The 25,921-nt window shown below is 37.3% G+C and overlaps 1 protein-coding gene across 3 annotated transcripts in view; it reads right to left on the reverse strand.

The window, feature by feature from the left end:
* Nucleotides 1-25,662, reverse strand: part of arhgef10lb (Rho guanine nucleotide exchange factor (GEF) 10-like b) — a 38,175-nt gene extending 12,513 nt beyond the window's left edge. The window contains exons 1-21 of one of the 3 annotated variants that reach the window (XM_060893574.1): nt 25,373-25,662; nt 21,080-21,145; nt 18,625-18,951; nt 18,438-18,465; nt 18,026-18,102; nt 15,361-15,489; nt 13,720-13,856; nt 12,797-12,904; nt 12,320-12,428; nt 12,046-12,149; nt 11,874-11,951; nt 11,542-11,721; nt 10,290-10,406; nt 10,036-10,128; nt 7,035-7,205; nt 5,739-5,884; nt 5,028-5,200; nt 2,177-2,292; nt 1,934-2,061; nt 1,344-1,444; nt 1,120-1,241 (exon numbers count right to left, since the gene is read on the reverse strand). In XM_060893574.1, the coding sequence (XP_060749557.1) occupies nt 1,120-1,241; nt 1,344-1,444; nt 1,934-2,061; nt 2,177-2,292; nt 5,028-5,200; nt 5,739-5,884; nt 7,035-7,205; nt 10,036-10,128; nt 10,290-10,406; nt 11,542-11,721; nt 11,874-11,951; nt 12,046-12,149; nt 12,320-12,428; nt 12,797-12,904; nt 13,720-13,856; nt 15,361-15,489; nt 18,026-18,102; nt 18,438-18,465; nt 18,625-18,951; nt 21,080-21,116 (2,481 nt within the window). In that variant the 5' untranslated portion in view covers nt 21,117-21,145; nt 25,373-25,662. Of the gene's footprint in view, nt 1-1,119; nt 1,242-1,343; nt 1,445-1,933; nt 2,062-2,176; nt 2,293-5,027; nt 5,201-5,738; nt 5,885-7,034; nt 7,206-10,035; nt 10,129-10,289; nt 10,407-11,541; nt 11,722-11,873; nt 11,952-12,045; nt 12,150-12,319; nt 12,429-12,796; nt 12,905-13,719; nt 13,857-15,360; nt 15,490-18,025; nt 18,103-18,437; nt 18,466-18,624; nt 18,952-20,624; nt 20,852-21,079; nt 21,146-25,372 lie in introns of those variants that run through there. The other 2 variants (XM_060893572.1, XM_060893573.1) reach the window with 2 other exon arrangements.
* Between the last annotated feature and the right edge of the window lie 259 nt (nt 25,663-25,921).

Consider the following 25,921-nt stretch of genomic DNA (forward strand, 5'->3'; position numbering starts at 1 on the left):
TTAAGTCACTGGTTTGACAGTTTGATGTAACCACAATATGACATGCTGACAGTCATGTACTGGAAAATACAGTAAAAGGCTAAAGAATGCCATGTATGAGCAATATTTAATACATTAATAAGCTATTAATTAATTAATCTTATGGTCCTTGTAAAGTATACATGTATGTTTAGTTTGTTTAATAAATTTTTTGTACATTTATTAAACCAACTACATTGAAGTAATCAATATGCTGATCGCATGCATGATTGGTTATTTTGTCCTTCAGCACACTGCCAGCACTGAATTCTCAAACACTATTCAACAAATCTATTAAAAATAAACTCACACATTATGATTTCATGACCGCAATTTAGCATCTCTGGCCATATCGATGTATCTATATATAATACTACAGAATGTATTGCTCAAACCTTCACACTACTTCAGACGTCTGCTTTTTCTCCTAAGAAACCTGTAACATACCATCAAAGTAAAGCTGGTTTGGGTGCGTTCCAAGCAGATACAGAGCAAAAATGTGGACCGTCTGTGGGCCTGAAGACTTTTTTATTTTTTTTAGAACACTCCTAGAGGAACTAATTACCAAAAGCAAAATCTTTGCATTTAATCAGATAGTAGTGTCATAGAGGACTTGTAAAACCTAAGAGCTTCACTGGGGCTGTGTCACATGTTTTTGTGTGAGGGGTGAGAGAGAGTGTGGACTCATGATCCCGTTATGCAGATTATACTGTAAGAACCTTGAGTCCCATTCACTTCACAAAATATGTAAAATTTGTCATTTTTCTTATTGCTAAACTAGATATAGCTTATATAGCTAGACTAGATATTTACTGTGAACTGTCATAGGCTAGATTTTATTGTTTTTTCTAATGATATAAAAACAACTGTGTATCAGGTATTATCACGCGACTGAGGACTGATCCCCAACCAGAGCATGGAAGACAGGGGACAGGTGAAGTGTATATATATATATATATACTGTATATATATTATATGTGCCATCTTGGGCTATTCTATATACAGTCTTTGACTGTTTACATGACATTTCTGTGTTCTTATATACTTTCAGCTACCACCATGGTGTAAAACTATTTTAAAGATTTCTATGTTTTGTCTTACCTTTAGATCTTGAGCTTTTGGAGAGAACACAAGCACACGACAAGCCAGGAGTGGACACCAGAATGGTGGCTTAGTTTTCTCATCATCCTCTGCACACACCCAACCAGGCAAGTTCTCTTCCCCTATGCACACAGTAAGAGTTGCTGTACATCCTCTAGGACTGACATAAAATTGTAAATCCAGAAGACGAACATACAGTATAGACATCTTTCTAAAATACTTACTTTGAGCGACTTTAGCAAGATGCAAGCGATTGACCCATGAGATTTTACTGATTGGACTGGGTGTATTAAAAACCACTGTGAAACTGACAGGACGCCCAGACCTGCAAAAACATGTGCAAACAGACAGAAATTCCACAAGGAATTCAACACAAGCTCTCAAGAAAACAGACAGATTACTGGTGCTCTAAGCTCTAGTGACAGTTTGTTACAGCATTTAAGGTGCTTTAATACAAAGACATTACTAATAGACCTAAACACTCTCTAAGAGAACAGCACAAAGTACAAGTATTGCCATCACATTTTGCAATGGCACTTCGGTGTTTAATAACCAGCTGTTCTAAAATCTGTTCCCAACAAAGTCCTGTTGCCAAAGATAAGCTCAGCTCAGTCCATTTGGCTGTATGAGCAGGCAACATCGAGAGCAGCTGCTGCACCAGAACAAATCCACAAAGCAGAAACCCTCTGGTAATCATTCTCAATAACTGAAAAGCGCTTTAAATCGATTAACAGAATGAATGTGTTGCCTAGGGCAAGCCTGCCCACATTTGAAGGCAATTTGCCAGCCTGTTCCAGTTCTCTTCACTACTCACTTGTCAGGCTTGCCGGGCACCATTAGCCGCAAGCGGCACTTGTTGGCACACTGGATCTCACCCTCTTTCATGCGGATGAGCCTCTGCAGAGCCAGGCACCAGTCCTGCCCCACTGTTGTGTTAAGATTCTGCACAAACACACAAACGATACTGGTATCATATCACTTAACTAATCTCCAGATACACAGGAACTAAAGTATTATTCAACATTGAAATATTGCATTTGTTGATATAAAGTTATACCTGATAGGAACCCTGCAGTGTTCCCACTAGGAGTGTGACCTCCTCCACCACTGAGAGGTCATGCTGAAGCTCCTGCAGTTCCTGGTACAGTTTGGGTGGCCCCAGAAACAGCTTGCCTAAAACAAACAATATTTTATCGTTCACTTCATAAAAAGCAGATCATGTTCTAATCCTATAACAGCATTAGTTATTAGTTATTAGAGAGTCCCCAGCATTTCTAACATCATAGATCTTGCCACAAATGCCAATTCACATGGTTTGAGCATTTCAGAAACTGCTGATCTCCTGCGATTTTCACACACAGTAGTCATTAGAGTTCACAAAGAATGGTGTGAAAAACAAAAACAATCTTGTGAGCATTAGTTCTGAGGGTGGAATGGCTTTGTTGATAAAAGAGGTCAGAGGAAAATGACCAGGTGCCAGGAAGGATATAGTAACACAGATAATCACTGTACAACTGTTGTGAGCAGAAAAGAATCTCAACATGCAGAAAACATTGTGGTGGATGGTCATGAGGCAAAAGATATGCATGAGGCAGGAGAGGTTTCGCATTAGGTTTCATTTCAGTCAGCCAATGACAGGAATCTGGGGCTATGATCCAGATGTTTCAGCCTGTAGACTCTCCACACAATAAATGTTTTTTCATATCATTATGTGTAAATTCTAGAGACGATGGTATATGAAAAATCCCAGTACATTAGCAGTTTCTGAAATACTCAAACCAGCCCATTTGGTACCAACAACTATGCCACAGTTAAAGTAACAGAGATCACATTTTTCTTCATTCTGATGTGAACATTAACTGAAGCTCTTGACCTGTATCTGCATGATTTTATGCGCTGTGCTGCTGCCACATGAATGACTGATAAGATATCTGCATGAATGTGCAGGTGTTTCTAATAAAGCAGACAGTGAGTCTATATCAAGATATGGAGATATGATGCTGTGCAGTGAGGCAGGATATAACTACTTAAGGACTCGTCAGCTCAGAAGCACTAAGATCTGAATTCACACCTTACAATATGAAGCTCAAGGCTTAAACATTGAGACACCTTTTCCCTGAACTAGCTTTGCACATTTTAACAACCTTTATTGTTGACTAAACTCTCACTGTAATACAAATTTCAGTGCTTAACTTAACTGCAAAAACTATCTTTTTTAAAAAAAAAGAGTTCATTAAAAGACACAAAATTTCACTAAGATCCACAAGTATTTGTTTCACACATTAATCTTCCTATTAAATATTTTGCATTATGTTTCTGTACTGTAAAGCTGCTTTGAGATCATGTCCATTGTTAAAAGCGCTATACAAATAAATTTGAATTTGAATTTATTTACATCAACATACAGATAATCCTTACCATTCTTACTCCTGCCTCAAATGTAAAATGTCTCAGTGTGTTGCATTTTATTATATTTCACTGTAAACCAAGGCACTGCTCTAATTGACAAAATAAATAACAGCATAATAATATAAGACAAATATAAAATAAACACCGGAAATATGTCAAAAATTTTTCAGCACAAAAAACCAGCACAAAAAGCCTAAGGTCTAATACGTACGTATGCTGATGATTAAGAACCTATAGTGTAGTCAAGAGCATGTTCCACTAGCATAGTGTTTTTAACACGTTGCTAAGGACATTATGTCAACTAAGCATTGGGCCATAGCTGCCCTCTGAGATTGGGTATGTGTGCTCACTCTGAATGAAAAATGCTGTATTGGGCCCTAAACAAAAAACTTTGACCTGTATTTTTTATTTCTCCAAACGAAATAACTAAAAAAAAGGAGGATCATATGAGTAGCAATATAGATTAATTGAGTTTTTCTATCCTGTCACGTTAAGGCTGTAGTCTGAAATGTTGGAGACAATGAAAGAGTGAGATTCAGTGCTGTGTTACATTGACCAGGATGTGGCTGATTTTAGACAATAGACAATATTTGCAGATGTATGTATTTATCAGTTATTCATCATTGTTTGGATCCCACAGCCATCCATAGTCAGGAGTCCAAGAGAACTAAACTGTCCATGCTGTTTGGTTGGAAGAGATTGCATACTCTCCTTCTGGTGTCAGTCACATTGTAATTAACCAACTGTGGGAATCTCTGCACTCATATATGCAGAAGAATGCAGTTGTACTGGGTCTATTTTTGGTCGAAAGATGCAGGCTCTTTATTAGTGTCTAGAATAATAAAGACTACAGCAGGGCCAGAGCTTTTTCTTACAAAGCCTTCTGATTAGCAGTCAGGACTCTGCTTCAATTTCAGTCTTTAAGTCGAGGCAATTTGTATTTGACTGAACAAAAACCTATTTGTAGAGTCAAATTTTTTGTTAATAGTTTTCATTTAGGCAAAGCCACAAATCAAGGGGGTTCATGGGCATAGGGAGGTTGTTTAAAAGCTGTAGTCCTTCCCACTATTACAGGTTCACTCTGGCTTGTTGACAATGGAGTTGTGGGCTGCTTTATGTCCCAGGGCACCCTCTGCCTGTGTTACCTTCTGGCTCTTCCTTTTAATTACGCTGTCATACCTAGTCCCGCTGGAGTCTCTGCTTACACTTTGCATACATAATAATCTGTTCTTTCTCTTTCGCTATTCTCTTCTCTTTCTCTGTTGAGCTACACATTACTCCTGCAGTATGATGATATGCCAGTGATATTGACTCCTTCTGCCTTCTGGACCTGCCTAATTTGCAGCTGCTGAGACTGGCCCCTCAAAAAAAGTCTGAAAATTTGGAAATGTAGAAACAAAAAATGCAGCCTTATAAGAGTGTAATAAAAAAGATTACTTTTAGTGTCAAGATTCTACACTGTCAGATTATTGGTTTATTATCCAAGAAACCGTTCTGACCTTGTGAGTTGGCAGAGCTGAAGCGTTTGTTCCCGCTTGGCTGGTAAACGCTGTCATTCTTCTGTGAGATCTCCTGACCCACCTCCACCACCTGAACATGCTGCAGAGGAGCTGTCCATTTCACCATGTACTTTGGGCCAGCAGGAACCAGGCTGCTGATATCCGGAAGCCCCCTTATTGAAGACAAAATCATAATTTTATTAAAGACCATGACAGAATAAAGCTCACGTTCTGTTTTGGTGAGGTCTATGATCATAAAGAAAGAATCACAGTCAGTAAAATGAGCTGTTGTGATGAATTGATCTGGGTGGGAGGTGTAGGGTCTTTGCACGGTAGGGGGTGTGAGGAGCTTGTGGGGAGGATATTCGAAAGAAATCATCTCTACATTCCCTGGAATTCCCTGGTGAGTTTCCATCATGTGTGATCCTCAGTGAAGTTAGATATTTGAAGGTGAATAGCACACATTTTGCAGTGAACTGACCATATTGAAAATACTACATCATTTATCATTACTTCATTTATTATTTATTAGACTTGAAAATGTTACCTTCTTTCATTAATGTAGTAATCAATGCCTCTTTCAGTGAATCTAGACCACCATTAAATGGAAGATAAATGACAAACCAGAAAACCACAATGCTTTAAGACCTGAGACGATATAGGATTTGTTTAGTGCACAGATAAGAGAAAGAAGCCATGAACCTGACTTACTTGAGATTGATGTTTGCACAGATCAGTATGTCGTTGAGGAGGAAGACCTTGCGCTCCTTGGACTTGAGAACCTGCCCCTTGTCCCCATACACTGTCTCGATCAGGGTTTCGCAAAGAATAAGCTGTTTCTGATCTGAGTTCAGCTGCTGTGGAGACACATTATATTAAATTCTCTTGACTGTTGTTAAATTTTGTATAACATCTACAGGTTGCAAGGAAACTAGAGCTCATTCACATCAACATTTTTCATTTATTAAAGAAAAGCATTTAATCATTGATATCAGGAAACTCTGAAAGTTTATGTTTATTTAGTGTCTCTAGTGTCAGCACTTTGTAACAGCCAATATGCTTTTCAACACAAAAAAGAGGTCTTAACAGTTTTTTCGAAACATATACTTCAAGAGAAAGAATAATGGAGGCTGTTTAGGGAGCAATTGTTGATAGCTGCTATTATGTGTTACTAACATTCCACAGCATTAAATGTCATTTTAAACAAACTAATACTTCAACATAATGGTTTTATTAATACAAATAGAGTGGTAGCGCCTCTCCAGAATCCATCACCCAACCGTATTGGGTGACTTTCCTATAACAGCACTGTGGTTTATTCATCAATTAACAACCTAGCACAAATTCTTACAGTATTTTTCACTATAGTGTTACACTAAACCTCCTGGCTTTTCTTTCTATGGTTTTAATAATGTAGAAAAAAGCTACCTTTCTATTCTACACACTTTCTATTCTTCAAAAAACGGGTAGAGATGAATTGCTGTATCCTCGGGGGATTAACAAAGCTATTTAACTTTAGATCAGTCACATCAGAAAGCTGGCTGAAAATGTTTTTTCCCTCTCCACTGTGAGGCTGATGGCAGATACCGGAGCACCCTCTAGTGAGAATCATCACAAAAAGCTTCATTTACAGGCCAAAGACAGACGTGAGACACCAAAACGCAGCAGTGCATGACCCACATCATCAGTCATGACAGTTCCCAGCAAGAGTCAAATGTCTGTAATGTTGGTTAAAAAACAGCTTCCACTGCATTTGAGTCAGAACTGAATAGAAATCAGGAGCAAAGCTTAATATTACTTAAATGGATTTAGTCATTTTATTTAAAAAAAAAAAAAAAACAAGACTTATCTTATCTTAGGACTTATGTAAGAATAACATATGTCTTATCTTGTCTTATTGTCTGCATCTGCTAAATGGAGTAGAAGTAACAGGACTTAGAGTGAGTTGCTGAGCAACAGTGATATCTGCCTAGTAGAGAAATAAGAGTGTGTTTTGGTGTGTGTGACCTTGCTGAGGGCACGATCACTGTTGCTGCGTGTTAGCTGCTGGATCTCAGAGAGTTGCTCTGCCAGACGCTTCTGTTCATTCAGCTTCTCAGCTAAGGTCTCAAGCTCAGTCAGAGCCAGCTGCAGCGGCAGCCGGTCCTGGTGCCCAGAAGGAGTATTCTTCAGCATGTCCTGGACAAACAAACACGTATGATTTATTGATAAAGACCTCTGATACAGCCTGCATGCCAGGGTTGGACAAGATGAGAATGAGAATATATATTGATAATATCATAAATCATAAATATCATAAATATAAAGGGAAATCTATCTATCTATCTATCTATCTATCTATCTATCTATCTATATATATATATATATATATATATATATATATATATATATATATATATATATTATTAATTTTAATTAAAACAAGGCTAGATTGTTAGAAAAGTGGGCTAAAGGCAAGTGTCAGATTAATTCCTTGTTAACACTGTTAACCTTATTAACCTTTTAAATAAAGAACAGATTCTTTACTGTGTTTTAGTATTGAAAAAGAACTGAACTTTCAATTCTTTATGTAAGGCAAGATTAGAATATTTTCACTTTCACTGCCCTTCCTTTTTTTTTTACACACTTACAAACAAGTATTTAAAATCGTTTTTAGGATTATTGCTTAAATGCATCACTACTGTTTGGAAGTCTATATATATATATCATGATCCATATTGGGCGTTATGTTATGTACATATTGAGTTGTTATGTTGTGAAATATATCATGATATGTTTTTTTGCACCCACACCTTTTGCACACATTTAAAAAAAATTAATTTTCGAATGTACTATAGCGAAAAAAGAGAGGGTTAGTGAAGCAAGGAATTAATCTGCTGCTTTCCATGATGAAAAAGCTGTTCAGAAGCAGTGCTAGTGAACTGCCTTTAGCTTAGATTTCTAATTCTCAGGCCTTCTTTTGAATAAGCTTAAATAACAGATAGATGGAAATTTGCTATTACAGCAGCACAGCAGAAACAGCAAGTATATTAGTATAATAAAAGTCATTTAATGTTATAAGTGAATCAAACATTAAATATATAAAAAGAATAGTGTAAGTGTGTAATTTGGTAGTGCAGTCGGTGAAATGTAGATATAAGCAGAAGATTTAAGTGGAATTAACGTGGCATTGTGGTGCAAACATTGTCAACAATGATTGGAAAATAAAACAGAGCAGGTCCTGTTGTCAGGAGCTAAACCATGAGTTGGATTCCACATCCATATGTGGCTATGTGATTAGCCCTGATCTGGGAGAGATGGATGGTGCTGCGCTCTCTCCCCTACCACTTAGAGCAAGACTAGCAATCTGTGTGCTCATGTATGTGGAAGAGGACAGTTAGGTAACCTTCAGCTAAAAATACTACAAACACAGTGTAAAAATGTCTACGGAACAAATGAAGTGATATTTAGTTCATTTGTAGCCATAATATATCAAAGCCGCAAGGTAATATATTGAGGCTATACGTTATTTATTGTAATATTAATAGACCACAAATTATGTATCTTATGTTTAAACATCTCCTCCAGGTAATTATTTGGAAGGAACAGATGAAAAAGTCATTTCACTTTGAGAATTTGCTTAAGGTGGCACAGGCTAATGCTATATCTATGTTATAACAACAGAGACAAGATGTATTTATGTCTCATTCCAAGATTGAAGCATTATCTTAGCAATTATCACCATGCTAATAAATTCCTGTGGCATTCATTTTATTCATTCAATAGAATAAAAGCCTTTTATTTTGTCACATATACATTAAGAACAGTGAAATTCTTTCTTCACATATCACTTCTTCACTTTGGAGGTTAGGGTCAGAGCACAGGGTTAAAGTCCTTGCACAAGGACCCAAAAGTGGCAGCTTGGCAGTGCTCGGGCTCAAAGCCTGATCCTCCAATCAACAACACAGAGGCTTAAACACCACTGCCGTGAACATTTACGGATGAGTATGTTTTGCACGGTTTTCAGCATGGCTTGAACCAACAACATCCTCACTCAGAGGAATAAGCATGACCACTAATTCAAATTCAAATTCAAAATAAACAGAAAAGAAGAATAAAAATAGAATTTACATAAACCAGAACAGAAAACTTTCGAGGTGACAAAGGAAAGAAATAATATATTGAAAATAATAAAACATAAAGAATACAAAAATCTGTGGCAGAAACAACGTGACTGTATTTTAAATAAAATGCAGATGTGTGTTTGTGCAATATATGCTGTGCAATAGCAGGCTGAGGTAGGGGATGTTGTGCAGCAAGTACATTCATTACTGTACATTCATTTTTAAGTACAATAGCTGGCACAAAGTCAGTACTTTGTGGGCAAAAAAAAAAATTGTGAGAAATTTCATTCACAAGTTCTTTCTCACTCCCTCTCCCTCTCTCCTTCTCTCCCACTCCATCTCTGTCTCTCTCTTTCTCTTCTCTCTCTCTCTCTCTCTCTCTCTCTCTCTCTCTCTCTGTCTTTATCTATCTCTCTCTACACGCACACACACACAGACACACACACACACACACACACACACACACACACACACACACATTTATTTATTGATTTATTTTATGCCCACAAAGTACTGAATTTTTTGCATATATATAAAATCATTTGAGTACAAGTATTCATTTGAGTAAGTACATTCATTACTGTACATTAATTTGTGAAATCAAAATTGTGAACAGTGAAATCTGGTTTCTATGTAATTGACTCTAAATTTCATATGCCAAAGAGGAAGTCAGATGGATAACATTATAACACGGTGCCATCCACTATGTAGACTGCACGTTACAATATAGTGGGATCTCCTTTTCTGTTTCACTTTCTCTGAGGAAATTCCATTTAGATGTAAAATGAGAACAACAGATTTCCAGAACACCAGAAGATCGTTTGTGTGTGTGTGTGTGTGTGTGTGTGTGTGTGTGTGTGTGTGTGTGTGTGTGTGTGTGTGTGTGTGTTTGAAGAAGTGCTGACCTGTAAGAGAAGTATAAACTGAGGGAAACGTTGGATTGGCTTCACCATTAGGCCATAAAGGGTGATCCTGTCTGTGCTGACAGCCTGCCTTTTCTAAGATTCAAAGTAACATGTGAGCAGGTCAGACACAACAGCGCCTCTTGTTGTATTTAGATTAAAATGCAGCTCACAATCACAGAAAGTAGTACATGTCAAACAGCAGACACAAGAAGCTATTTGTACCAAGGCTTTAAATAAATAAGTAAATAACTTACTTTAAGAAATTCCAGAAATGCAGGCTTGGACATGCAGGCTTTCTTAATGAGAGCCATTGCATTTGTGAAATTATTGACATAATCACTGTAGACATCCAGAACCATTGATTTTGAAAACTGAAAGGGATACAGGAGTTTATGAAAACTTACATGCACATACATATACATTGTTTACTCACACACACACAGATATTCATTCACTCACAAACACACACACACAAACACGAACACAACTTCACAAAGTAATTCCACAAAGCAACATTTTAAAGTGCTAGTCTCTAGTCTAAAAAGAGCTTTGAGCAATAATACTTTTTAGCTGAAGTTGCTGTTGCAAACCTTAATTTATTACAAAGGCTTGAATCTTTTGCATCACATGTTAAAAATAAGCACAGCTGCTGCTCACAGCTTTAGGACTGCACAGGAAATGAGTACTGTTTAAATAGAAATGCTGAGTAGAAAATTTCAGGGGTTTTTTTCCGTATGAAAAAAAGCACACATGGTGGAAACACAGTCAGAACAAAGCTAGAAACAAAGTCAGAACAAAGCTAGCCAATAGAAGCGTACCAGAGATAAAGAATATTTTATATCCAGCTAAACAATCTTGATCTAACAGAAAATCCATACCACACTTTCAGTTAGATAACACTTCCTGAAATTGCCTTTGTTTGTGTCTTTTGTGAGATGTTTTTGTTGTTTTTGTTTGTTTATGGCAATGAAAATAATTGTGCTATGCATCTTAGGACACATCTTTCATTAACATGTGTGTTTTATATATATATATATATATATATATATATATATATATATATATATATATATATATATATATATATATAATATAAATAAATATATAAATATATTTATTTATATAATATATATTTATATATAATCATATTATATATATTTATATATATGCTATGTATTTATATATATAAGCGCTATACAAATAAATTTTAATTGAATTGAATTATTTCCAGAAAGTGTGTACTGTTACAGAAGCGTGTACAGAAAGTGTGTATAGTTTTGGTAAATCTTGCTAAAAACAGCGCACATGACAATACTTCTGCTCGGATGTTCCCTATTACTTAATACATGACATCATTTCAAGCCAGAAAAAGAAACAAAATGGTTCAGGTTGAAAGCGCTGAAGCTTATCTAGCTACTTAAGTATAATTCATTTTAAGTACATGAAACAGAATTTGAACCAATTTTATGTGACCAAGTCTTTTGGCGAAAAAATTGTGAAACTTACAGAGGCAACAAATAGATCCCCAATGGTCTCTACTTGGTCCCATTCTGCCACACGGGAGACTAGAGCGATCTGGAACATGGCATGGCACTGCAGGATCTCTTTCACTCGATAGAATATGGGCTGGATCTTTCTATTGCTCAGGATATGTGGCTCAGCCTCCAGTAAAGGCTTTTGGTAATCCTGGCATTGAATCAGAATATACAACATGAATTCAGGAGCAATGAATTAAATACTCATTTACTGTATGTGTGAGGATATGTTTTACAAGGATGAAATATTAAGAAATAGTATTTTCAATAGTTACATGATTACATTGCTAATCAGCGACCTACTTGCAGAATCCTTCGGAGGGAATCTAAGTAGCTTATCTCACTCTGTATAATGGAGCCAAGAATGTGACGTCTTACAGTCTGGAATAAAAGTAACTCAGTGCATAAGTTCATTGTGGTTTGACTGCGCTGCTCACACACACACACACACACACACACACACACACACACCAACCTGTTGGCTAGTGAGACCCTCTGGCATAGGAGAAAGTTGAGGTGGTGGATGTTTCACTTCAGAAACTGTCACATCCAAGTAACCAGAGTCATCTTCTGTGTCATCTGCATTGTTTCATATTCACATAACACCTTGTTAGTCATGTATTACTTCCACTTTGAAACTCTCACAATTTTCACAGAAGTCCACTGGCATTTAAAGATCTATGACAGACAACTCACAAGAAATGAACTTCCAATTTTTAACAAAAAGGGAATACAGAAAATTCTCAAACCTGTATTTTCTTTCTTATTCAGGAAGGACACTTTGCGCATCATGGCTATTTTAGTCTTTTCCAGTCCATCTTTAGTGCCATTCCGGGCAGCCTTCATGAGCTGTTGAACCTGTGAGAGATAAAAGGAGTACTGAAATGCACATCTACAGCTCAGAGGAAGAAAAAGGGCTGATCCTGTACAGAGCCCAGTGTGTACAGCAACAGGGCAAAGTCGCTCTCTCATGATCCCTCATGGTTCATTTGCTGTGAGCTTATGGCCATTTAGACAGTTTCATTTTCACTGGGAAGCAAAACATCTTTTTTTTTGCATTGTGCAAGAAGGAACAAGAGGAAGGATGGCTGAATATGGTTGAGTGATTTATATGAGTACATAAGTACAAGTACAAGTACAAGTTATAACCTGCATCATAAATTATATTTTTGACTATGGTGAATGATGAATGATACAGCAGTTGCAGTGATACTGGGAAAATATACCTTGATGTCATAGGCCTGTTTGATCTGGCTGACGTCACGAGCCCCTAATCGCATGGCCAGTTTGGTCCGGACACAATGTTCCTTTATGCGGCGTACATCAGGAGAAATCTAAGGTCATCGCCGTATCCACATACCCGTGATCAGTAGGGATAGTGTTTAGATCAATGTGTGGACAGAGACAGACAGAAACACACAAAGAGGGGAGAGAATGAGGAAACAGGCAGAAAGCCAGAGAGCCAGACGGTGACACATTCAAGAACAATCAAAAGAAACGGCCTGGGAGTGGCTATGATTTAGATACACTTATGATTAACATAAATAACACATACAAGCTGGAGAAAAAACTACAAAAGCATGCATAAATGTCACATCCATTGCAAAGAGACCTAAAATGGTTCACTGATTAGGTTAGTCAAAGGTTTCTGTACCTGATTTCAGCTGAAATCATGCATAAAGCACAGCAATGCAAACATACAGCATCGGCAACAAATGAAAGAATAAAATGTACAACAGTGGTAGAGGAACATGGGGAAGCCTAGGAAAGAAAGAGAACTGAAAGAAAAAGAGTGCTGAGTGGAAAAAAAAAATCACTAATGCAGTGAATTGACCTTCCTTTCCACTCAAATGCTTTGGCGGTTATAAGTTAGTGGTTTGTGATTTCTGCCATGTTTTTAGTAGCACAGGACCTGAGCGGATATAGTATGTATCTAAATGAATACATGGATCGATTGCCACCCTTTGACAATGTGCAGAAATGATCAGGATTCATTTTTGATCATTGTAAAATTAAATGAAAATGTATATCAATTAAAAAAACTTTTAAAAACTTTGCTAAAATCCCCGGGAGTGCATCGTTCTTTGACCTCAGTGATAAGATATTAGTGAAATCAGCTCCCATGAGCTGAATGAGTGCTTGATCACACCTTGCTGCGTGTCCGTGGCTTGGTCTCGGTGTCCGACTGCTCGTCATAACTCTCAAACTCACTGGAGCTCCAGCCATTATCCATCCCCTCTGCCGATTCCTCAGGCCTCTGCACGTCCTCGTAGATCATATCGTCGTCTGCACACAAAACAAGATACACAGAGGTCAGACAAACTGTGCAGTTGTGACGGTCACAGCATATACAATTTCCTGGCTAACAAATAATCTACTCCGAATGTTTAATGATGTATTCGACGAGTTCTACGGCGGTTAGACTGTAACGTCCCAGAAAGAACATTTCTTTTAGTGTTTGTGTGCATGTTTCTATACCGATAAATGTTGTAGCAGTATTTAGTAATGTTTATAGATGTCATGTAAGATGATATTGGCTGGGATGCATGGCATTTTGACATAGATAGCATACAGTCTAGATGGTCTGCATTAAAGTCTAAGGTCATGCTTAAGTTAGCAGGTTTTGTCTTGGTTGTCAGTATATTTGTTCTTTAAAAAGTAGACTGCCTTTCAGGAATGCACTTGAAAATATTCTCACAGCCGCCACACCTGAGGCTGTATTCACTACACAGATAATGCACATTTACATTTACAATTATGGCCTTTGGCAGACGCCCTTATCAAAAGCAACATACAAAAGTGCCTTGAAAGCTTAATGAATACATCGATACTGGTTCACTAGGTCACAGACTAAGGATACTATGAGTCTTAAACTCTGTTGGGAGGTGATATAGCACACAGACAAAAGGTTTTTTTATACAAACAAGAAAAAAACAAGTGCTTGTTTAAGTACTGTATTTCAGAAAAGACATATGCAAGCATCAGTGCTTTAAATCTGATATGTGCAGCTACTGTGAGCCATTGGAGGAAGTGCGGCACTGTCAAACTGTGAGATAAATTGAGTAAATATATGGTGAAAATATCGAAATCTTATCACATCCATTTAAAAATATTTGAACTCTACCTTTCTAAATTTGATAAAAAAATACTGCACATCCTCACTGACTTTATGCCGGCTCGAAGGGCTTGAAAATGTATTATATATTCAATATCTGTTTAAACGGTTTCAACAATATCTTTATTGGTGAACAATATCTTTATCTATATATCAATATCAAATATAATTTGGAAATTTGGAAAATTATAAGACAGGTATTTTAGAATGACAGACTTCAGCTACAATTTAAAGCAGAGAAGAAGCTTCATCAATTAGTTGACACAATTAATAACTCTTATAGAGTTATTAATTGTACTCATATAAAGCATACAGTTAAAAATAAAGATAAAGCATACAGATTTGTCACCAATATTATTGAGTTTGTGAACATAACAATCCATCACAACAACCAAAAAATAGCCACATTTAAGTTTTTTTCATTGTATTTTGAATCTGAGTTAAATGAAACCATCCACATCTTTTTTATTTCTGACCAAAAATGTCCCAACTGAATGCTCTGGGGTTACTGGCATGATTCCACAGGTTTATGTGGACCAGATGTAAGTGGATGTGTGGACCAGCACCGGACAATCACTCATTCACTATCAGGGTTGATACCTGACTTTCTACATCCACAGGTCATGTGGAAAATGTGCACAATAGTGTATATTTAGCCCAGTGTCTTTCACCTACCTGCATCAGGAGATGGGATGTTCTCACATGGGACATCATCGTATATCACCTCTGAGTCAGGGGGAGGACTTGGATATGCCTCTGAGGAAGAAGAGGGTAAGCCTCCATCTGCTTCAGAAGCATGCTTTCCTACAGAGGGAAGACAGTCTCAGGATAAGTACATGAAGTGCTTTTCATTCCAGGGTTCATTCGGATCTGATCATTGAATGTTCTTGAAGGACATGCCTGTGCTCCAGTTTCACATTCCTGTTTGAAAAAGTTTGAAGTCAAAATGTCGGAACATTTATTGATTCTGTAGTTAAAAGCAGCAGCCATTAAAATGAACAAGGAACTCATTAAACTGACTGTGGTATCGATCATAATGCAGGCAGAAGTGGTGGCGAGCACAAATGTAACAGAATTAACCTGGAGAGTAGAGAAACACTGGCAAAGGCTTTTTCAATGTCACCAGCAAATTGGATCAACAAAGAAAAGCTAAACAGCAACAATAACACTAAAGTCACTACACGTTATATTTTAACTACAGGTACTGCAATACAGGTATTGCTTGTATTACATTCAACAATACTGTGATTTTAAAAGCAGATGGAGTCATTTGCTTGATCTGACCACAAAGTATGAACATTGGCAGACGCCCTTATCCAGAGCGACGTACATACTGTAAGTGCTTAAATCTCTATCATTGGATACATTAATGCTGGCTCACTAGGTTACATACTTAAGATACCATGAGTTTAAAACATTGTCCAAAGTTACAATGAAAAAGTTTTTTGTTTTTGTTTTTTTATAAATGCAAAAGATAGGGAAAGGGCCATGGCTTAATTACGTACTGGAAGTGCACAATGACCAATTAATAAGTAACCCACATCTCCTTAAGCAGAAGGTCATGCATGTAAAGAACAATAACCTCTTACACAATTTTATTTAAACAACACAGGGGTCACAATTTAGCTGAGTATTTCTGGAATTCTAGCACCAGCACACAGGAGCTACATCTGTTTACAGTCTGGAGCAGTTAAAACTAGTAAAAAAGGATGCCTCCTACAGTCTGAGGCAACACTAAAACAGACTAAAAACAAAGTCGTTCTAAGTGGAGACCAGGCGATGTACCTTTGTGCAGTCGAAATGTGAGTTCTGACATCACACTGTACCATTCCCGTGAGCAAGTTGGTGCATGAGCTGAACACACACACACACTTCACTCAGAATACTGCTTTACAGGGTTTGGGCTCAAACTGTGGATTTGAATATGTGCTCCTGATTTCATGAAATTAAAATCTCAAGTGGGGTGCTATTATTTATGAGTTGCATGCCTAATTAATTAAATCATTGATGGACTTTGGTGCAGTGATTCCTTAGTGTCAGTCTTCTCCTTGTATCATTCAACTAAATAAAAAAAAGGTTTCATATGTCAAGAGTCTAGAATCACATCTGCATATTGGCAGGTTTCTAGCAAATTCTCAAAGTATGTCAAATATTTTCAATATTCTGTGTCTTTATAATGAATACTGACTAAAATCAGATGGTTTTGATTAGCTGAAGTTTGGATTTGAATGTGTCAAATTATTAGAGGACCGCATGTCCTCCTGAGAGTCACAGACCTGTCTGAGCAAACATGTGAACATCCTTCTTCATGACAGGTGTATAGTAGCATTCAGGTCTTGAAAGTAAACCTGAAGATCACAGACACATAAATGGACACTGGCTGAAGTAAGGTCAGATGTGGGTTTTTTTTTTTTCAGATTAAATACCATATTGGTGTCCTTGGCACATTATGGCTGAGTAACAATTTATATTAACATAATCATCCAAGTACGAAAGCACCGTTGAACAAATATTATTTAGCAGTGACACTGATGTGTGTTTTGGCACTGCCACAAGTCTATAAAGCACAGCAACGTTACATTTACTGCGTACTGTATCAGACTCCTAAACCATTTTCCTGGCCCAACTTGTTGACATACTCTTCGAACCGATTGCTCAATTTGTCTGTTCACAATTAGTATTATTTGGACTCTACTCCTTTGTTTTTGTTGGATAGTTTTGTTCCGTTCTCAACCTAGCAATGACGTTAAGGTGTTTATGCCTAGTACTTAGCCTGTTTTTGCATATTTTATCCATTATCCCCACTTTAAACAAGTATGTTTGATGTTTTCTGCATGATTTTGATGATGCATGAAAATCTTTTTTCTAAATGACCTGAAATATGATTGAGGGAGACTGAATAACAGAATGCACCCTTGATCTTGGTTGAATGATGTGGACCTGCTGCTATTTACATGTCTACCTTGAAAATCAAGTGAATAAATGAATTATCATTTAAAAAAAAATAAATAAAAAAATAAAAAAAAAATTTCAGTTATGTAGCAACAAGTGCATTTGAAACTCTGGGTTTTTGTTTTTTTTTCAGTTAAGCCACAGATCTCTGTGACAAGATGGAATTTATGCTTCTACACTATGCGATTCCTAAATAATAAAGCAATATGAACAATATAACATAATCTTTCATGGCTTTTAAGGGCTTTCAAGGGCTGCTTGATACACTCATTCAAGCAACACTCCTACCACATTGTATCAGGTGACTTTAATAGAATGGATAATGAGCGTAGAGGTTAAAGGAAAACGGACCATCCAAAGTGGCCACAGCGTGTATTTTGAGCAATACCTTCATTTGTATTTGTGTTTTTCTTCCACATGTATTTCGCCTCCTCTGTGATTCTTGGCTCAAAAGGTGCAGAATTTCTAAAACATTAACAAGACCAGATATTAGCCAGATAACCAAAGAATGTTACAGTATTATGTACTGTATTTTATACTCTTCTTGGGAAAGAGACAAATTTCTTATAGTGTGTACTGTATATCACTAAGCCACATCTAACTACAAGGCATAATGTAGCTGTGGCACTAAAAAAATGTAAATAATAAACCTTTATGGATTTCTTGTGTATAAGGTTACGTCTATTGGTCACATCATCATGAGATTTGAGTTGTACAGTATGTTTTTTTAGATGTGTCAAAGATGTGTCTCAGAATACTGCTGAAAGAAAATCAAAATTTCTAAAATATTGGACACTTACTCATCAGGCGATGGCCTGACTACCATATCTGTTGAAAGAAAGAAAGAAAGAAAGAAAGAAAGAAAGAAAGAAAGAAAGAAAGAAAGAAAGAAAGAAAGAAAGAAAGAAAGCAGGTTATTATACATACATGTTATTCTTGCAGTCTGATACATTACACTCATGCTAAATACATGAAAGAAACCCTTACCAGAGTTTGTTATGTCTGGATGCTGAGGAACAGTTTCATCCTCCTGACCAGCAGAGGTCACATTTAATTCCTCATGACAAGTGACTGGAAAACTCTTCACTGCTTGACTGTAAAGTGCATTCAAGTTTGTGCTGTGACCCGAAGCAACTTCCTGAAGTCCAGTAACAGCAGATGAAGCTACAACATCCTTAATTTCCCCAGGGTTTGAACCAGCATTGTTTTCGTCTTCACTATCCTCAAACTGAAACTGCTCTCCCTGCTCCTCGTCTTCATCATCCTCCTCTTCCTCTTGTTGGGGGGTCTGTGCCACACCAGTTGGCATAGACTCTGAAACCAAGTTATAAGCTTGAGTCTATACCTGTTTAATAATTAAGGATCGGCACTGAAGTCTTGAAAGATGTTTAGGTGCATTTTATTTAATTTTTTAGAACATTTAAAAATTTAAACCCATTAGATGTCAGATAGATTTTTTTAAGGTAAACCTGTCTAATATTGGATTAATTTTTTTTCAGGTGAAAGAGATAATTCGAGTGCAGTCAGTAAGTGCTGACTGAAGCCTGTCCCATTCTTCATTGGACACCAGTCTGTTGCAGAGCATTACACATAATTAAACGTTCACACAAAAGATCCGCACAAACAGTAGCTGAGATCAGGATCAAAACCCGCACACTGGAGTCAACACGACCTGTTGTGACACTGTGCCACCAGTATATATGTCTTTGTATGCAATAGCATTACAAGTTTCCTACACAGAGCACAACCTAACTACAATGTCCTGAACAAAGCCATACACCTTGGGATGAACTGGAAGACAGACTGCGTCCAGACCTCCTTGCCTAACATCAGTGCCCAGCACAAATCCTTACAGCCTTGCTCTAAACTCTAATGAAAAGCCTTCTCAGATGTGTGGAAGTTATTATAATGGAAAAAGAGAGAATTAAATCTGGAATGGGATGTTTAACAAGCAAAGATAAGTGTCATGGTCAAGTGTCTATATGTGCCTCTGGCCATATAGATTATAATATGAAAATACTATCCTTCAGTCAGTGGTCTATCATTCAGAACTCATCTACATCTGAACAGTCAAATCTTATACAGCCGTTGCTAACTAACTAACAAATTCTCTCTCACTCACTCATTTTCTACCGCTTATCCGAACTACCTCGGGTCACGGGGAGCCTGTGCCAATCTCAGGCGTCATCGGGCATCAAGGCAGGATACACCCTGGACGGAGTGCCAACCCATCGCAGGGCACACACACACTCTCATTCACTCACGCAATCACACACTACGGACAATTTTCCAGAGATGCCAATCAACCTACCATGCATGTCTTTGGACCGGGGGAGGAAACCGGAGTACCCGGAGGAAACCCCCGAGGCATGGGGAGAACATGCAAACTCCACACACACAAGGCAGAGGCGGGAATCGAACCCCCAACCCTGGAGGTGTGAGGCGAACGTGCTAACCACTAAGCCACCGTGCCCCCTAACTAACAAATTATTATATATAATAACAAGACAGGGTCATCCAAGTATGCCATATTTAATGACATTAATTACTAATAATAAGTAATAATAACAAATATTAATAACTACTGTCAAAGATCTGGTGCAGTTGTATATCCCAGTAACCTGAAGTTTCCTTTACAGCAAATGCCAAAGGACTAGACCACAAGCAACGGATAATTATAACCTACTGGCTCAAAATAGCATACTCGTCTACCATCCGACGGACATGGAAACAAACAACAAAGTCATTTTCAAACAACTACTGTATAACGCTTGTTTGTCTTAGGGATGTAGTTTCATGTGAGAAAATCCAGGCAACCCATGAGTCATATATAGAATTGGGTGGAATAAGAAAACATGAATGAGTGTAATATATTAATCTAATAAATCCAGTTGTGCACAACATTAAAACAATAAGCTCAGCTCAAAAAACTTTCAGAATAAACATTATCATCATGCTCTGTTTTAAAAGATCTAAAACAGCGATACCTTCTTTATCGTCCTCATCAGGTTGTCTCCAACAGAAACAGGCTAAACTTTTAGGAACATTGACAAAGTGGATTTCTGGTAACACTAGAAATCTGAGCGAAGGGTTCATGTTAGCGATCTCCATGACTACAGGGGTAGATGTTTGTAAAGAGCAGAAGGCGTATGGTGAACGTCCAGGATCCTCTGGATGTAGCATATGGTCAGCTGGCTTTAGAACAACATTGTGCTTTAACAGAGATTAAAACGGTCACACTGCACTGCCTGAGCCAAATTCAGAAAAGCCTTATAAACCACGTGGCATTGCAGACCAATCATATCTCAGAAAAGCTTTTATGTTCTTTATTAATCCTGTAGGAACTATTGCAAGCAACTCTTGTAAATATCATCTAACTTTCACTGCACATTGTGTACTCAGGATCTTGTTAATAGGTTTAAATGAAGGAAAAAGTATTCACCTGTAGGTTGTGGGGCAAGGGACTCCGGGGATGCCATGGGCTCAGTCTGTAGTCACATCTGCCTTCCTGTACAAATACAGGAGCCTTGTATTATGGAAAGAATGACACACTGAGTGATTAAAGGTACATTCAAGGTGATTACAACATCCCTGTTGTTTAGATTCTCACGCCCTTGAATGGAGCTTAATCTTGAAAGCAGTATAAAACCTAGCTGAGCAGACCATCTTTAGAAATAGGACAATCAATACTTTATGATGGTTACATATTTAGGAGAGAGAAAAAGAAGAAGATAGCTGGAGGAGGCAACTTGAGAGTTTCTGACAGCGGTTGGGCTGTATGAATCTGCTAAATTCCTCAGGGCTGCATGCGAATCCAGGCTTGTTTTTAACTGACTTATTCCTCTCTCAATGGCTCAGCAAGGCGAAGGCATGACACAAAAACAGACTAACTCAGCCTTAAGGAATGAGCATAGCCTAAACATAACAGCTTATGGAGGTGCCGCCTAGTTTAATTTCCAGTCATTCTGTTATTGATATCAACCCTGTACAGTGATTACGCAATCCTGTGGGAGCTCCTCATTTTAGTGGAAGACAAGCAAGGTTTAGTTTGAACCCAGCATCCTCATCACTTTAATGTAAATAAATCAACAACATGGAGCAGGGGCTAGAGAAAGGCAGGAACAGAAGGAGGCCATAGAACCACACTTACAGTATATAATGTTATCTTACAATTTACTGTGATATTGAATGGTAACGAGGCTATTAAACTCTCAGATCTGATTGGTCAGCAGGTATCCAAAGCATGGTTCTGACTGCAGTCTTGGCTATAATTCAAGCGATATGTTTATATTGATGTGCTTGTTTTAATATATTATAATTTCTGTAGTATTATCTCATTAACCAAGACTTGTACGTTGGACACTGCCCAAAGTTCTAAGGCTTATAATGTAAAGATATTATTTAACAAATAAAATGTAAGATGTCTATAAGGAGATGTTGATACACTTTGCCACTTTGTACACTAGATTACACAAGTTACAATAGATATAGCCTAAAGTCCCCTTTTATAACTTAAAAGAATTTGGGGATGTAATAAATTAAACCAAGACTGACGATACTGTATAAGATCTTATTATGCCTTTAATGTGACATAGCAAAAATGCTGTACACAGCCCTCTTCATGGAAGATGTTCAATTAGATTTATATCCGATCTTCTTCTTCTGATACCATTCATTTGTGCTTTGAGTTACTACTGTACTGGAATTTTTTTTACATGCTAAGCTATCTAACAGAAGCCTGCAGGTTTTGTGGCCAATGGATTGGTATTTGGCGCTATCCACGATTCCATCTTTCCTCTATCGGCTAAAGAGAAGCAGCTCCATCACATGATGCTGCTACCACTGTGGCCACAACACAATTATATCTTTTAGAATTTTGGCCAATAAATTTCAGAATCATTTGGCTATAGGTTTTGGGATGATTATATGTATGTTTTAGCAAAAAAAAAAATTCAAAGGGTTTCCATCTATCCACCCTTCCACATAGCCCAGACATGTCAAAATATATGACAGATGCCAGATTGTCACATGCAGAGAGAGATCTGTATTGCCAGATATTCCTGAAACTGCTTTAATGTACCTGCTTGTCTCTTGGTAGTCTCTCTAATGAAATTTCCTCCTGTCTTTTTATCAATTTTGGAGGAACTTCCTGTTCTAGGTGATGTCACTGTCACTGTCACTATCACTGTCAATTTCTCCACTTGTTGTTAAAGTCCTGAACACTATTCCATGGTACATTTATATGTTATTCTAGAAATTCACTATCCTACCTTACTATCGATACCTTTCAACAATGAGAACCCATATATTCTTTGCAAGCGCTTTGCAAACCTTGGCCGTTGGATGAAACCAAACTGTCTAGAAAATCCTATAGAAACAGGTTTATTCATCAGAATCAGAATCACTTCACTGATGATGGCTGTATGATGAATTTTAACATGAGTTTATATATGATTGGTTCATTCTGAGCACATGTCATGTGCTCCATTATAAAATAGTGATGCTGTAAGATATTTTTACTTTTTCTTTTTCTTCACTGAAAAGCTTATATTTGTTTTGTCAGTTGCTATATCACATTAAATCTGTTAAAAATATTGTGTTTTTATATGATTTATTATGATTTATATGTTTTTACATCACAAAAAACTGCTATTTCTATGGGGAGTGTAGACTCTTAAATATCTATTTTAAGTTTTCTGCCACAGAACACAGGAATTTCAAATTTCTCTGAAACATGACAAGCTTGGGGTTTTTTTATTTGAAAAAAGGGTTATAAACCAAAAAAATAATAATAATAATAATAAAAGATTATAAAAATAATCATTGGCAAATCACAGTAGTGTAAGGGGAATAAACATTTTTGGATGTGCTGTGATAGTCAAATAATCAATGATACAACTATGTTAATTTTTGTTAATTTATGCTCTCTATTATCACTTGCTAACTCTTGCTAACTCTCTTATACAGCTCTGACTTGTATGATGTGGCATGCGTTCCTACAAATAGCAAGCACCATTTATTCGGAGATTCTTTAGGAACAACTGACACAGCGTACCATCCAGTTCAGCACTTGCAATTTACTGCTAAAAAAAGAAGAAATTCTGCAAAGAGCTGGTCACGTGTCAGCTGTGAGAGGCAAAGGCCGTAACAAGAGTCGGAGTGTTTCAAACAGTCATCGTCATAGAGACACAGTCTGAGTGGGATATAAATAACGCAGGCATTGCCTTGACCACGGACACAATGAGTGAAACATCTGCACCTCCACACACATTTACTCCTTTCTCTCTCATCATTTTTCTATTTCATTCTAACATTTGAAAAACTGCAACTGTTTTTGCTCGTTCAGATAAAATTTAGCTTTTTGTAATGTCTTCCAAAGATATGGTTTCCACTCACAGCTCTGCTCATATGTTTTACATACCTGTGCTTTCACTAACATGATTCAAATGATTCATACAAATATGTTCTGAACATCTGCATTTGCAGATTTTCCTGAAATGTTCTAAAATCTGCTGCATTAATCTTGCCTCCAAATTTGTTCAAAGTACCTAGGGCTTTGATAGAACAGCAGAGAGCCATCATGTTTCTCGTCATAGTCTTGTTGACTCTACAAACAGAGTGAACATTTCTGTTTATGAGCATAACATACAGTTTTCTGGCTCGTCAGATCAAATGACTTTGCTCCAGAAGTCCTCAACTGCTGTTATTTATACATCACCAGGGATTTATTGTGCCATGGCCACCACAGTTATGATGTGATTTTTGTTTATGTTGGCTTCATATTTATGTATTTTATATATATAGTATATTATGTATTATATATATATAATATATAGTATATATTCCTTTCTGTCTTTTACTAGCAGTGTTGTCTGATATGTTTGTTTTCGAATCTTGATCCTGTCTTTGAATCAGTTTTGTTTGGGAGCCATGTCAAAACAGAAGTGACTTTTATTCTAGATCATGAAATATCTTTGTGCAAATTTTTAAGTTTATAGAGTTGAATTACTGCGTCTTATATACTAGTTTACCTTTGTTTTCTATACAAAATATGGTAATAAATATTGTCCCAAAAAAGGGACAATTTTTTTACATTTAACAGGAGACAGATCAGATTACTGTCATGAGATTTGTTGTAATAAAAGTATATTTAATTGTGCAGTTACGAGCCTAACATAAACAACTGTAAGAAACGTCTATCTACAGATAGGTACCTTTTAGTGTATTACATGCTTTTATGCCCATGGCAAGGATAAGTGAAATCTAGATCAAATGTTTCTTGGGTGTTTTAATGACAAATGCTGGGGGGTCAAAACATTTAAACAGAACTGTTTTGCTAATATGTGGAGTAAAAAGGAAACTTTGCTCTGAGCTGTTTTAAAGATAAAACGTCATACGACAAAGGGTTTGAGTTGCTCATTAACAGTTTAGTGTAGCTGTTTCTCTGACATAAGCTTGCATGACTACGATAAATGCACATTTGAATTTCAGTTCATTTCTAGTGAACGGCTTTCACCTAAAAACAAGTGCTGTGTGAAATCTGAAATAGGAAAAAACCCAGTGCTGAAATCCCGAGGTCATCTATAAATGTATTGATCAGATTGTGACATTGGATCTGCCTTTCTCATGCTCATCAGTTTTGGCTCTTCCCATCTGTGTGTCCAAGCTTTGTTGCATTGTGGTAACGGATGAAAAGAGTGATACATGATACATAAACACACACATGGATTCTTACCTTTTATTCCAAAGCCAGACTCACAAACCACAATGTTTTCCACTCTTGGTTTTCCAACTCCAAAATTCCCTGTCTGAGATCCAGGCTGCTAAAAAAGCACCATTGTCATATCTGCTCCCACTTTGGTGCAGTGCAGCTCTCAACCATCCTGAGCTCGAATACCCAACACCTCTTCTAGCAGTCAGTGATGGCGAGGCGAGATGTCCACCATTGTTTGCTTTCTTACAAGGCCCGACTTCTGGAGACCCTTCCACGAGAGCTGTCACGCTCACATATACAAGAGAAAAAGAGGCTCTTCCCTTCTGTTCTTTTCCTCTATCCCTCCCTCTTCCTTTCCTTTCTGTTGCCTCCCTCTTTCCCTCCCTCCCCCTGCAGCACATCAATAGACACAGCCTCTCTTCAGAATACAAAAACGCCAAAACCCTCAACAGCCAATAGCACACCAGAAGGAGCAAATCCTGGCCAATCACAGGCCACGATCATTTTTGAGAGTCAAAGGTTGGCTCAGAGAGCTATGGGGGGTAGGTATGGGAAAATGCAGAGCCTTGT

This window comes from Tachysurus vachellii, chromosome 19 (genome assembly GCF_030014155.1).
Source record: "Tachysurus vachellii isolate PV-2020 chromosome 19, HZAU_Pvac_v1, whole genome shotgun sequence".
Taxonomy (NCBI): Eukaryota; Metazoa; Chordata; class Actinopteri; order Siluriformes; family Bagridae; genus Tachysurus; species Tachysurus vachellii.